We start from the raw sequence: 14,374 nt of genomic DNA on the forward strand, positions 1-14,374 counted from the left end.
TCCGGACTCTGCCAGCACCGCCCTCTGCTGACCAGCTAAGGAAGGCTTGGGGACTGCCCGCGGGAGTGAGGGTCAGGTCCGTGGGCTGGCTACCAGCTGACAGCGAGGGCAGCTGAGGCGGTCCGCGCCGGAATCCCTCCTGTTCCGAGCCAACTAGGACATTTAAAAATCAGGCGTGGCGAAGGGAAGCGGGTGGACTGCAAGGAGGACCGACTGGCGGACTGCCGGCCCAAAGCCTTGCGGTCAGGGGTGGAGGGTAAAGGCCGGCCCTCGGGAGGGGACGGGAGGGGACGGGAGGGGAGAGCCGAGCAGAGCTTGCTGCTCCCAGTCGGGGGGGGTTGGGGGGGGAGCAGACTCTCCACCCACTCACGAATTGGCCGCAGCCCAGAGAGTGAGCGCGGGCAGGTGTAGGTTTAGAAGTTTTAATAGCTGCTTGTTGCTTCAGGGCTTTGCTGCTAGCTCTGTTCTCGCCTTGCTCTAGAATTTCTCTTTCCTCTTTCTCTCTGCTACTAAGCCAGGCTCTTGCAATCCTCACCCAAAGCTCGGGGCCGCCTTTTCCCCTTTAGCTCTCCCTTCTTCATTCGGGGACCTTCCTCCTTTTTTCCCTCAGGCTCCTCCACCCTTCCTCCCTTCCTTCTTTCAATCTTCAGCCCAGGTTCTGGTGGCCGGTCACTGCCCTTGCCCCTAACTCTACGTGGGACGTACATGTAAGGGCAGTGGGACAGGGAGGTCCAAGCAACCCTCATGGAGAGCAGCGGCGTGGGCAGCGGCGCTTCCCCTGTGGGGGCTCCTTCGCCCGCTGTAGAACAGCCTCAGCAAAACCAGCCCCAGCAGCCCCAGCAGCCCCACCCCGGGGGAGATGCCGCGGAAGTGGCGGGAAGCGCGCTGGACGGGGCAGGGGGGCTCCCCGAGGGTGGGGAGGGCTGTGGTGGGTGCCAGGCAGGAGGCCGCCAGCGCTCCCTGCGGGCAGTGTATGTGCTGAACGACAGTCCCAAGGGCGGGGCGGGGGGCAGCCCCGAAGTTGGGGCGCTGCAATGCCTCCAGAGGGCATGTGAGGCAGAGGGCGCCCACCTCGCCACCGTCAACTTCGGGGAGCTGGACTTCGGGGAGACTGCAGTGCTGGACACCTTCTACGATGCAGGTGAGAAGCAGGAGAGGCAAGTTCTGGAGCCAGGCCCCATAGTCGTGCACAGTAACTCCCGGCCACTCCGGATCAAAGGATTTGGAGCGGGACTGGACCCCACGGATCTTTCGGTTCAAACTCATTTGCACAGATAAGGAAACTGAGGCTATAGGGGGTGATGTGATATTGCCCGAGGCCACATTTGGTAAGCAGCAAAGGTGGGATTTAAATTAAGGTCTTCTGACCACAAATCCATTACTCTTTCCCTATACCACAGTATGTTCTTATATAATCTAACCTTGTCATTTTACAGAGGAGGAAACTGAGGTCCAAAGAGACTGTGACCTTCACTAGGGCTCTGGAATCTAGGTCCGGAGTCCAATTTCCTGCAGTCCTAGATCCTTCTCAATCTTCTCAATATACATCCCGATTCTCTTACCTTTAGGGCTTTACCTGACTTCTCTACCATAATTTATTTTTAATAATAAACTAGATCAAATGCTTATCAAATCGACGAGACATCACGTGGTCTAAATAGTCATGAATCTTTTGAAAATATTCCTCTCTATCCTCATGTTATAGTTGTTTCATTGACTTATTTCCTTTCTTAAAATTTTATACGTTATTTTTTAAAAACAAGATTCATACTTTCTATTTATAGGATTTTTTTTTAATTGCATAAAGCTTTTGTAGTTTTTCAAGGGCCTTAGTATCCGTTATTTTGCTTACTCTTCAGTTACCTTATGTGAAAAGTCATACATTTCAAAACAGGAACATAATCTTTAAAATTATCTGGTCAAATATCTTCATTTTACAAGGGAGGTTTATTGAAGTATGAGTTGCTCAATGTTACTGATGGCAAACTTGAGCCAATGTATGTAAACCACTTTGCAAACCTCAAAGTGCTGTTTTAGTTATTTCTACTATTAAATGGAGAAGTAGCATATTGTGTAGCCATCATTACTGTACTATAAAATATAGAGAAGATAATATTATTTCCTTTTTGTAGATGAAGAAATTTATACCATAACATCCATTTGTTTAATGTTCTTAAATGTTAGATGTACATGGAAACAAATCTTCACTTAAACCAGTCCTGTTTACATAATCAAATGGGTAGGCTTTATTTCACTTTCTCTCCCTTCCTCCGGTTTTTTTTTTTTTTTTTTCTCTCTCCCTCTCTCCATATACATACATACATCCTTAAAACTGGAAAACCATGCTATGTTAGGGATCTTGTAGATTTCTGTTACAATCACCTCAAATGAAAAATCAGAAGCTAATAGAAGTTTAGTAACATTCTAAATCATTTAGCTTATTACTGAGAGTATTGGGTCTAGAAGGGGAAGGGAAGAGAAGTGAAGAGTGAATAGAGCACTGGGCCTGGAGTTAGCAAGACCTGAGTTCTGATTCTATCTCAGACACTCAGCTGTGTGACTTTGAGCAAACCACTTAACCCTGTTTGACTCAGTTTCCTCATCTGTAAAGTGAATTGGAGAAAGAAATAGCAAATCACTTCAGAATCTTTGCCAAGAAAACCTCAAATGAGGGTCACAAAGAGTTAGATGTGACTGAAAATGACTGAACACTGTGTCAAGTATTATGCTAAGTGCTTTACAAATATTAACTTATTTGATCCTCACAATCTGGGAAGGGTGGATGCTGTTATTAACCCCATTTTACAATTGAGGAAACTGAGATAAATAGAAATTAAATGACTGTCTAAATAAAAAGAGTTCAGATTTGAATTCAGATCTTCCTGATTACACTTTATCCATTGCACCACTTAGATGCCTAGAAGCCTGTTTTTAATTCTTCCTTTGATATTTATTCTTCTGTATTGTCTCTGTACTGCAGTATTCTTGTAAACTTCTTTTCCAACATAGCCCACATAGCATCTGTTACCTATGTATATGATCATCATATTTCTCATGCAAGTTTAGGATGTATGTTATTGATTTCATATTCTCTCCCATTGCGAAGTAAAACAGGTGGAAAAGCAATATTGTGGGCATCCCACTAAATCCAATCCTAGTCAGTGATAACTCCAACAAAAGTTATTTTCTGATTTACCTTGTATATATCTTGTTTGCACATAGTTGTTTGAGTGTTGTCTCCTCTGGTAAACTGTAGCCTCCGGAGATTTGGAAGAATGCAGTTGCTCCTGAGATATCATACTAACTTATATGAAAGCTTAATGGAGTGTGCCTTAAGTTCTTGGCTTCCTGAGAGGCTCTGACAAAAGCCAGGGATACTGTAATTATTATAGTTCTCTGAGAGGTTGCTTTGCTTCAGTTTCCCATCTTTCAAAAATCCACCTAACCTCACAGAGATGTAAAAGTAGAGTGCACTGGATCTATTTTGGCAGAGATTTCTTTTTCCACAGAAAAATGAGAAAGTCAATCTCAAACAACTTGGATTAGGCTCTTCAGGGAAAAAGTCTTTTGACATTACAGTCTCTGCCCTAGGAATAACACTCTTTATCTTCTCCAAACTTGTTAAGGAGACATACTCCAACTAACCCTAGAATTCTCCAGATTCCTTGAATTCATTTAGTTTGATATCAAGTTTTTATATAAACAAAGACAATCAGATAAGTTGAGTGTTAGCAGATAACTGTCTTGGCAATGTAGGCATAGAATCACTGAATGTTTTAGCTGGTAGAGTCTTTAGAGGGGCTACCATCTCTTGATTGGGGTATTTTCACTGGTTAATCCTCATACTTGGAATTTTCTCTCTCCTCTTCTTCTAGTTTCCCTGGCTTCTATGAAGCTCAGCTAAAACTCCACCTTCTATAACAAAGATTTGTCAAGATACCTCCTTCATATACTTAATACCTTCCTTCTAAGTGTCATCTCCAGGTGTATACAGTTTATTTGTACATAGATATTTGCATATTGTCCCTCAAAGCATTGCAACATGGATCCCCACTGGACTTGCAAGCTCCATGAGAACAGTAACTAGAATTTTGCTTCTGTTTTTGTCATTGGGCCCCTAGTATTTAATACAGTATTAATAAATGCTTATTGTTTGACTTAATGGTATTGTTCATCAATCAATCTGCAGGATTTTATTAATCACTTACTATTCATTAGACACTGTACAAGGTGTTGGTTTTATAGAGACAAAAAAATAAAATAAACCTTCTCAGAGAGCTTTAGTGACAATACCAGGTCTGCAACTCATCTAATTTCTGAGGCAATGCTTTCTCTGTGACTGCAAATGCCTCTCTTAGCAATCTCAGAAACCTTTGCTTGTTGGCCATTTCTTTCAAGGAAATTGTTATATAATAGCACTATCTTTCTGAACACAATCTATGTGAGAGTAAATATATGTATGTGTATGTCTGTGTCTGCATGAGAGACAGAAAAAATTTGCTTTGCATGTGCAATCTCTTTTTTGTAGAATGCTGTAAGACTGTATTGCTCCCTTTTCCATCCTATGAGGGATCTTGGAGAAAGAGAGAGGAATCTCTTAGAACCTTCAGTTTCATTGCTAAGAGATTAATTATTGTTGTTTCATGGCGTCCAACTTTCATGATCATGTGAACCATAGAATGCCAAGATTGGCTTTTTAAGTTTTCTTTGCAAAGATAGTGGAGTAGTTTGCCATTTTCTTCTCTAGTGGTTTAAAGCAAACAGAGATTATAGCTAGAAAGTGTCTGAGGATAGATTTGAACTTAGTTCTTCTTGACTCTAGGCCCAGAGCTCTATGTAGTGAACTACCTCACTATCCCATGAGGTTGGTTACTTTGTTCTTAATTTCATTATTAAAAACTTTTGGAATTCTGTGTTTTTGCATTTCTAGTTTAATAAGGGCTTTCGGGAAAAGCAATCATCTAAATCATATTAAAGAATTTTTTAAAGTATATAGCTCTGTTTCTTCTACAAAGGAAATACATTTTATTGCCTCTTATTTCTCATCACTGTGTATTAAAATATTTTAAGTAGTTCTTGTCTATATGAATACTTTAGAAAAACCCAAACAACCTGTAGGATTTCAAGGAAGGAAAATGATACTTTTTCCAGTTTTCATATTTTTGAAGTGTCCATAAATTGATTATTTGGGTACTCCAAACTACATGGACATGTCCAGGCAACAAATTAAATTTCTTTATGAGAAATTGTCAACAATATTGTTTTTAATAGGTTAAAAAAAATCCCTTTTAGAGTCACTTTCCTCACTGGTTCTGGAATGTCTAACGTGAGTTGAATTTTATCTCTGAGGAAACTCGATCATTTGTTGATGGTGTAGAAGAGATTTCAGGCTGTAGTTAGTGAGTAAAGTAGATAGTAGTTAATAGGATAAGAAGATTTAGACCGAGAATGAACATAGAAATCATTTAGTTCAAAGAGTTCCAATTTGTTTGAGTTTGAGAGCATTGTTTTAATATCCCTTAATTTCATGGATCTCCTGTATCAGGGTTTCTTAAAATTTTTCCCTTTGTAACCTCTTTTTGTCAGAGAATTTTTTAAGTAATCCCAGGTACATAGGTATATAAAGTTAGATATACAAATCAAACATTTGCTGATAATAAATTATAATTTCATAACTCCCATATTCAATTATGTAATCCCATATGGGTGGTCCCACAATTTAAAAAGCTTTGCATATAATAGCATTTGTACTATTGATATCAAATGAGTAGAATCAATAGGTAGTATACTAGATGCTCATTGGACCTGGAGTTAGGAAGGCCTGGATTTAATCACTATTTCTTGACAATTACTAGCTCTGTAACTGTGGACAAGTCATTTATTCTATCTGAGCCTATTTCTTCATCTATAAAATTGTGATAAAACACCCTCATAGGATTTTTTTTTTTTTTTGGTAAGGCTCGAGTTAATGTAATTTATGTAAAATACTTCATAAATTTAAAAGTTCTACATAAATATTAACTTTATTAATGGGAAAAATAAAGCTGATGAAAAAACACAAGGCAGTAATACTTTTAAACAAATTTATATTTCATTAGCAACACAGTGTCCACATAAAATGAAAAATAGTAAGATATATGTCTGAGACATTCCTTCTATAGAAAGTAATTATTCATAGTCATGCTACCATTTTCTTGGAGTTAAATACCAAAATCATATTTTTGTGATTTCACATATGGTAATATGTAACATATAATCTATTTTAGGTATATCTATGACTTTATATACATATATATAAAATATACATGGAAAAAAGGAAAGAGTAAAAGATGAAATAAGGAACAAATTACTTAAGTCAGAAAAGAAGCATGGTAATTATCACTGAAAGAAAAAAGAAAACATAACCTATATTGGATTGCTTGCTATCTAGGGAAAAGGGGGAGGGAGAGAGAAAAGTTTGGAATATAAGGTTTTGCAAAGATGAGTGGCAAAAACTATTTTTGCATGTATTTGAAAAAACAAAAAGCTATTATAAATTTTAAAAAAGGAGAAGAAAACTAAGGAAAATAAAAATATAATAATAATATAATGAAATATCTTGGGCAGCAAGCAACTTTTTAAATAGATTCTAGGATTATATGAAAATATATGCATATGTGTTCATAAGCATTGGGTTTGAAGATAGAGACATGAGTTTAATTTTTCAGTTTTGCTAGGGTAAGATACAACCTCTCTAGTCCTCAGTTTCCTTATTGATAAAGTAAGAGGGTTAGACCACTTCAAAGGTTTCCAATCTATGGTTCACAGAGTTCTTTTGCAAGGGGTCCACAAATCCATTTGCATGCTAAGCACTGTCATTTTGATATTTAACTGTAACAAAATATAGCAAGATGATGGTGTAATAAAACACTTTCTTCATATTTGTATAATACACACAGACTTTGAAAGAGAATAGAGCCAATTTTGAGAATCTCATTTGTTGTGTTTAGTGCTTTGGGCTCTTTCTGCCTTTTTAAGACTACAAAAACATGAAATTGATGATTGGTATCTTTATTTAAAAGTTTGAAGTCAGGCAAGGCAAAGGAAGCCAATGTCAGATTTGCTTCTTTGTGTTATTGAGCTGTGCCCAACTCTTTGCAGTCCTTTTTTTTGGGGGCAAGGCTATTGAGGTAAACAGAGATTAAGTGACTTGACTAAGGTCACCCAGCAAGTAAATTTTCGAAATTGGGTTTGAACTTGGGTCTTCCAGCCTCCAGACTTAATGATCTGGATTGGATGGACACTGGCCTCTTTGCTACTTTAGTTCTGGAAAATGACTTGGGGGAGATAAATTGATTGTGCTACATTGTCAAACATAAATTCTTTGAAGTTATATAGTGGGCTGTTACTTTGTTTTATTTTGCCTTTTATACTTTAAGCTCTCCCAATTCTTGGTTACTTTGGCTAATAAAAGTTACATTACTAATTTGTTCCCCCCTTCCTAGTTCTTGATAACTTTATGTTAAAGGAACTATGATATAATTTTTAAAAATTAATATCTGATTTAATATCAAAGTTTCACAATATATATGACACTTGGATGATTTTTGAGGTTCATTAAAGCTAATAGATTTCTATTCAAATAGCTGAAATGAAGCTGATTCAGTTGAATTCTACAAATCTGTAATGTAATACTAGTAGAGACCTTTTCATTTTATGATGCAGATTTGATTTTGGAGGTCATCTTAATATGCTCAATAGCTCCTCGAGGCTTTTGGTTTTCACTTTTTGTTGTTTAGATTGGTAATGATTATGTATGGAAAATTTCAGTCTCTTTATTACCTCTATGAGTTGTGAAAAAGGAATTTTTAGACTGTAAAATACTATGTAAATGAGAATTATTATTATTAATGTGGACTTTACCATCTCTAGTAATTCATGCCTTTTGAAACTCCATTGTGGATTTCTGCAGTTTAGGATTAGATTGCCTCATAGCTTCAGTGGACACAAAATATAGTAGGTTTCTCTTTTTTTTTTCTTCCCCCCTTTTTTGTTTGTTTGAAGATGGAACCTTTGTTAATATTTCATCAACTCATATTTCACTGAAATTGGTTGTCTTCCTGCCTCTGCAGGCCTTGTAGTGTTGACTTTCGCTAGTCCTACATGTTTTTAGGTCCTTCTTACCTTAGAGACTCATGCCAACATCATGTCTCAAAAATGAGAGTGAACATGCTTGAATAAGTGTGATCCTTTCACCTCTGATAGAAAAATACAGATATGATGGATGTTTTTTCCTATAGGTTCCTTTACTTTTCCAGTTGGTTAATGGTCATCTAGTGAGGGGCCCCAACTTTTGCCCTAAGCCTCAAACTACTCAAGTTAGTCATTAACTTCCCAGATGGCAAAACCATTTCTTCCATTTAGCATTGATACTTCTGACCTTTTGCACAAATTGCCTTTTTATATACCTATTGAGTTTTGTTTTCCCTGGTTTTCTAAGTAAAATTTTGTTATTCATTGTTTTTTCTTCATCTATTCCACATAATTTAAAAAGTTGGAATCAAGCCATGCTAATGTGGGGAAACAATTGTTGTGACTCAATAAAGTATCAATAAAAGTGAATAAAAAGTATTAAAGTTGTAAGACCAAGCTCCTAATAGAAATGGTGAAAATATCTATACAAATCTAGTAGTAATACTGGAAAAATAGTCTATAGTATATGGTTTTCTTATATGGGTTAGTTCATCTTCCTATATGTGAATTAAGAAACATATACTTTGTTGAGTACTATAATAATCTAGGTGGCCTTGAGATGGCAAAGGTATTTATCTCTAAGGTCCTATCCAACTCTAAATATGATTTGGATACTAAACTGCATGGAACATGTGGCTATTATCAACATATAAAAGAAAAGATTCCATTTCTTTCTTTTACCAACTTTTTAGACCTAGTATCTTTTCTTTACTTTATGTTAAATAACATATTAATTTCTGACCCAATGTGTTATTACCCTGACACTATAAGAATGATACAAATATTTCATTGTGATTTTGTTCTCTAAGTCAAAAAAATATGCATAGTCCTTTCTTATGTTGAGAGGTTATGATACCCTGTTTCTATTGTTTGGGTGATTTGAGTACTTTGTTGCTGGATCATACATTTAATTATACATGACTGAACTTTAAGGATCAAGAGACCTGGAAGGAGTTAAACTCATAAAACTTATTGAAGCATTAGTCTTTTTTTATACTTTATTTTTAAAATTAATTTTATAATTATAACTTTTTTTTTGACAGTACATATGCATGGGTAATTTTTTACAACATTATCCCTTGCACTCACTTCTATTCCAAATTTTCCCCTCCTTGCCTCTACCCCCTCCCCTAGATGGGAGGCATTCCCATACATGTTAAATGTGTTATAGTATATTCTATGTACAATATATGTGTGCAGAACCAAATTTCTTGTTGCACAGGAAGAATTGGATTCAGAAGATAAAAATAACCTGGGAAGTTTACACTCATTTCCCAGTTTTCCTTCCCTGGGTGTAGCTGATTCATTGATCATTTGGAACTGAATTAGATCTTCTCTTTGTTGAAGATATCCACTTCCATCAGAATATATCTTCATATAGTATTGTTGTTGAAGTGTATAGTGATCTTCTGGTTCTGCTCATTTCACTCAGCATCAGTTGATGTAAGTCTCTCTAAGCCTCTCTGTATTCATCCTGCTGGTCATTTCTTACAGAACAATAATATTCCATAACATTCATATACCATTCTCCAATTGATGGGCATCCATTCATTTTCCAGTTTCTAGCCACTACAAAAAGGGCTGCCACAAACATTTTGGCACATACAGGTCCCTTTCTCTTCTTTAGTATTTCCTTGGGATATAAGCCCAGTAGTAGCACTGCTGGATCAAAGGGTATGCACAGTTTGATAACTTTTTGGGTATAATTCCAGATTGCTTTCCAGAATGGCCGGATTCTTTCACAACTCCACCAACAATGTATTAGTGTCCCAGTTTTCCCACATCCCCTCCAACATTCATCATTATTTGTTCCTGTCATCTTAGCCAATCTGACAGGTGTGTAGTGGTATCTCAGAGTTGTCTTAATTTGCATTTCTCTGATCAGTAGTGATTTGGAACACTCTTTCATATGAGTGGAAATAGTTTCAATTTCATCATCTGAAAATTGTCTGTTCATATCCTTTGACCATTTATCAATTGGAGAATGGTTTGATTTCTTATAAATTAGAGTCAGTTCTCTATATATTTTGGAAATGAGGCCTTTATCAGAACCTTTAACTGTAAAAATATTTTCCCAGTTTGTTACTTCCCTTCTAATCTTGTTTGCATTCGTTTTGTTTGTATAAAAGCTTTTTAATTTGATGTAATCAAATTTTTCTATTTTGTGATCAATAATGATCTATAATTCTCCTTTGGTCACAAATTCCTTCCTCCTCCACAAGTCTGAGAGGTAAACTATCCTATGTTCCTCTAATTTATTTATGATCTTGTTCTTTATGCCTAAATCATGGACCCATTTTGATCTTATCTTGGTATGTGGTGTTAAGTGTGGGTCCATGCCTAATTTTTGCCATACTAATTTCCAGTTTTTCTAGCAGTTTTTGTCAAATAATGAATTCTTATCCCAAAAGTTGGCATCTTTGGGTTTGTCAAATACTAGATTGCTATAGTTGTTCATTATTTTGTCCTGTGATTCCACTGATCAACTAGTCTATTTCTTAGCCAATACCAAATGGTTTTGGTGACTGCTGTGAAGCATTAGTCTTTAGTTGGCACCTGCTTTATGAATGGCCCCTGCATCTGAAAAGACATCCCTAGAATCTTTCTCAAAAAGTTTAGAGCAATTATGTCTTTTTGGAACATACCTCTATGTTTTCACTACTTAGAACCAGAAATGCTTTTTTCATTGGAGACAATATCATATATAGTGGTTAGGTGTAGCTGAAATAGTTCTACTGCTATAGTATTATTAATATAAATCAAGATTCTTTTTAAGTTGGACACAGTGCCTCATGTCTGTAATCTTGCTTCTAGGAGAAGCTGAGAGGGATTACTTGCATTTGGGAGTTCTGAACTCCAGTAGGGTTAAAGATGATTGGGTATCTGTGTTAAGCATAGAACTAAAATGAGTCCCCAAGAATGGAAGGCCTTCAGGCTAAGAAGAAATGACCCAGCTAAAATTAAAGGTAAAAAGAACAGGTTAAAGCTTCTGAACAGATTAGCATTGGGATGGGCTTGTGGGAAGGTATTGTATTTTCAACCCAGAAGAGATAGATAGGAAGACTTAATTCCTTCCACTCCTTCCTCAAAAGGGACAATTTTGAAAAACATTTTTAGACTTTAATTTTTAAATTAACATGTATTCTTTCTCCCATGATCTTCTTCCAATGTAATGGGGGAAAATAAAATAAAAATAGAACCTTTAAACTGATATGCAAGAGGTGACTAGATGATGCAGTGGATAGAGCACTGGGCCAGGAGTAAAGAAGAGGAGTTCAAATCAGACTTCAGATACTATTTGTGATCCTGGGCAAGTAGCTTCACCCTGTTTGCCTCAGTGTCCTCATCTGTAAAATAACTTGGAGAAGGAAATGGCAAACTAGTATCTCTGCCAAGAAAACTCCAATTGGGGTTACAAAGAGTAGTTCATGAGTGGAAAAAAAAAAGACTGAATAACAACAGATATGCATAATTATTTGAATAAATCCTTACCTTTTCCATATCTCAAAATCTATCACAATCTGCATCTTGGATCATAGAACCATGATGAAAATATGCTTCCCATTTCCTGATAGATGATCTATCAGGAAATGGGAAGCATATTTTCATCATGGTTCTATGGACACATGGTGGGTTGATCATTGCCTTGACATAAAGTTTTCAGAGATTTTTTTGGTAAACATTGCTGTCCTTTTGTAAATTAACCTCATAAATATCCTCACTTCACTCTAAAATCAGTTCATACAAGTCTTTCCAGGCTCTCTTTTGTCATTTTTCAGAAATATTGTTATCAGAGTTGTGTTACAATAATATGTTGTTTAAGATGTGAATGAATTCTTTATGGCTTAGCAGAGTATTTCTTCTTTCTTCCCTTCCCTTTATTCCTTCTTCATACAATTTCAGGAATAGGATGTTATATAAATCCTTAGCCCTCTAGAAATCCTGTTCTTTAATTTTAGAATAGTATTATTCAAAGACCTAATGAAAATAACAGCTGGCATTGATATAGTGCTTTAAAGTTCTTTCTATACATTATTTCATTTCATCTTCACAATAACTTCATAAAATCAATATTAAAGGGATTATTATGCCTAATTTACAGATGGAGGAAGCTTCTTGTAGTGGAGAGTGCTGCGCTTGAGTGATAGTCCTGCCTCTGACATGTATGGGCTATGTGACCCTCGGCAACCCATTTAACATCCCAATGCTTCATGCTACTTTTTAGGACTTTGAATTGCAGAACAGGTGCAGATCTGCATGGGTGGACATTTCCTCACTGGAAATTCCCCATAATAATGAAATCACCATTCTTGTCTTCAACCTCTCCCCATAAAGAATTATAGATGAGAATAAGGGTTACATGACTGACTCATGATTATGCAATTAAGGATGAACGAATGAGTGAAAAAAACATTTAATGGTTGCCATGGACCAAGCACTATTCAAAAGCAAAGATATTTCCAGCTTTCAGAAAGCTTACATTCTAATAGAGGAAGAAGAACTTTGGGAAATGGTAGCTAGTTAGGGGCATTTAATCTGGAAAATTAAACTTTGTGTTCCAAGTTTTTTTCTTTCCCTCCTCCTCTTCCTCTTCCCTTCTCCCTCAACAAATAGACAGCAAATAATCCAATATAGATTAAACATGTACAATTCTTCTAAACATATTTCCATATTTATCATGATGCACAAGAAAAATCAGATCAAAAGAGGAAAAAAGTGAGGAAAAAACCCAAACAAACAATAACAACAAAAAAAGGTGGAAAATACTATGTTGTGATCCAAGTTCAGTCCCCATAGTCCTTTCTCTAATGCGAATGACTCTCTCTATCATAAGACTATCTCTAGCTCATTTTATAGATGAATAAACTGAGGCAAACTGAACTTAAATGACTTACCTAGGATCCCACAACTAGTAAGTATCTGAAGTTGGATTTCAATTCAGATCTTCTGACTCTAGGCCCTAATTAGTAAATAAAGATTCCTACAGGCTGCATATTGACTTAGTTTTTAGTAATATTATTTAGTAATATTACTGTAATACTAATAAATTTAATGAATAATTATTAATAATATCTGGGGGTTTTTGTACTTTTATTTTGTTAAACATTTCTCAAATACATTTAAAACTGATTGCAAAGGTACTTAGAAATGTTGTGGACTATATATTTGGCATTTCTGGTCCAGAGCCTGGCTTCTTAAACAATGGGCCGCATAACTGAATGGGGGGAGTCACAAAATTATGATTTATTATCAGTAAATGTTTGATTTATATACCTATTTTATATACCTATATACCCAGAATCATGTAAAAATTTCTTGGGGGAAAAGGGGTCATGAGTGGAAAAATTTAAGAAACCCCCATCTAAAGATCTGAGAGATCAGATGGTTTTCACACAGCTAGCTATGTGTCAGAAGCATGACTGGAACTTTGGTTTTTCTGGGTCTGAGGCCAACTTTCTGTCCACTATGTCCTTTCCTTGATCTTACTATTTGGGGACAATTTACATCAATGTAAATTTTAAAAAGTATTAATGTTTTATTCCAAGAGAAAATTGAATTTTTAGAATTTTAATTTTACTTAGCCAGTCTGTGTGTATGTATGTGTGTGTGTATGTATTTTTGGGGGGTGAGGGATTTGGGGGTTAAATGATTTTCCCAGGATCACAGTTAGGAAGTGTCTGAGGCCTGATTTGCACTTGATCTCCCTGACTCCAGGGCTGGTGCTCTATCCACTGCATACCATCTGACTACCCTCCTCACTACCATGGGCATTTATCAGATGTAGCCCTGGAAATGGGGAAGTGACTTGCCTCTTTTATGCCTTCCCTCATTCTTAAGCGCTTGCTCCTCTTGCCCATCAAAAATGGATAGTAGCATTTTAGAAAATAGGCGGCATCTGAAAGCCTTTGCAGTATGATCCACCTGTAACCCAGAGCAGCAATACAGTCCTTGACATCCTCAGTGGCACTCAAGTACTTGATTGACTAACCTGATTAATTCCTGTTAAATTTTCACCTCCTTATAATCTAAAGAGCAGGTGTAAAATGACATTTAACAACATTCTTGCCTTGGTGACCTGATATCAAATGGAAGGTGATAAGAAGAATTTAATTAGGGGAGGAAGAATTGGAGACCATTCTTT

At 36.6% G+C, this 14,374-nt stretch overlaps 1 protein-coding gene across 2 annotated transcripts in view; it reads left to right on the forward strand.

Moving 5' to 3' along the window:
- The first annotated feature begins 345 nt into the window (after positions 1-345).
- Positions 346-14,374, forward strand: part of MAP3K15 (mitogen-activated protein kinase kinase kinase 15) — a 132,651-nt gene continuing 118,622 nt past the window's right edge. For both annotated transcript variants that reach the window (XM_074300970.1, XM_074300971.1), the window contains exon 1: positions 346-1,141. In XM_074300970.1, coding sequence (XP_074157071.1) covers positions 745-1,141 — 397 coding nt within the window. In that variant the 5' untranslated portion in view covers positions 346-744. The remainder of the gene's footprint in view (positions 1,142-14,374) is intronic.

This window comes from Sminthopsis crassicaudata, chromosome 3, assembly GCF_048593235.1.
Source record: "Sminthopsis crassicaudata isolate SCR6 chromosome 3, ASM4859323v1, whole genome shotgun sequence".
NCBI classification, from domain to species: domain Eukaryota; kingdom Metazoa; phylum Chordata; class Mammalia; order Dasyuromorphia; family Dasyuridae; genus Sminthopsis; species Sminthopsis crassicaudata.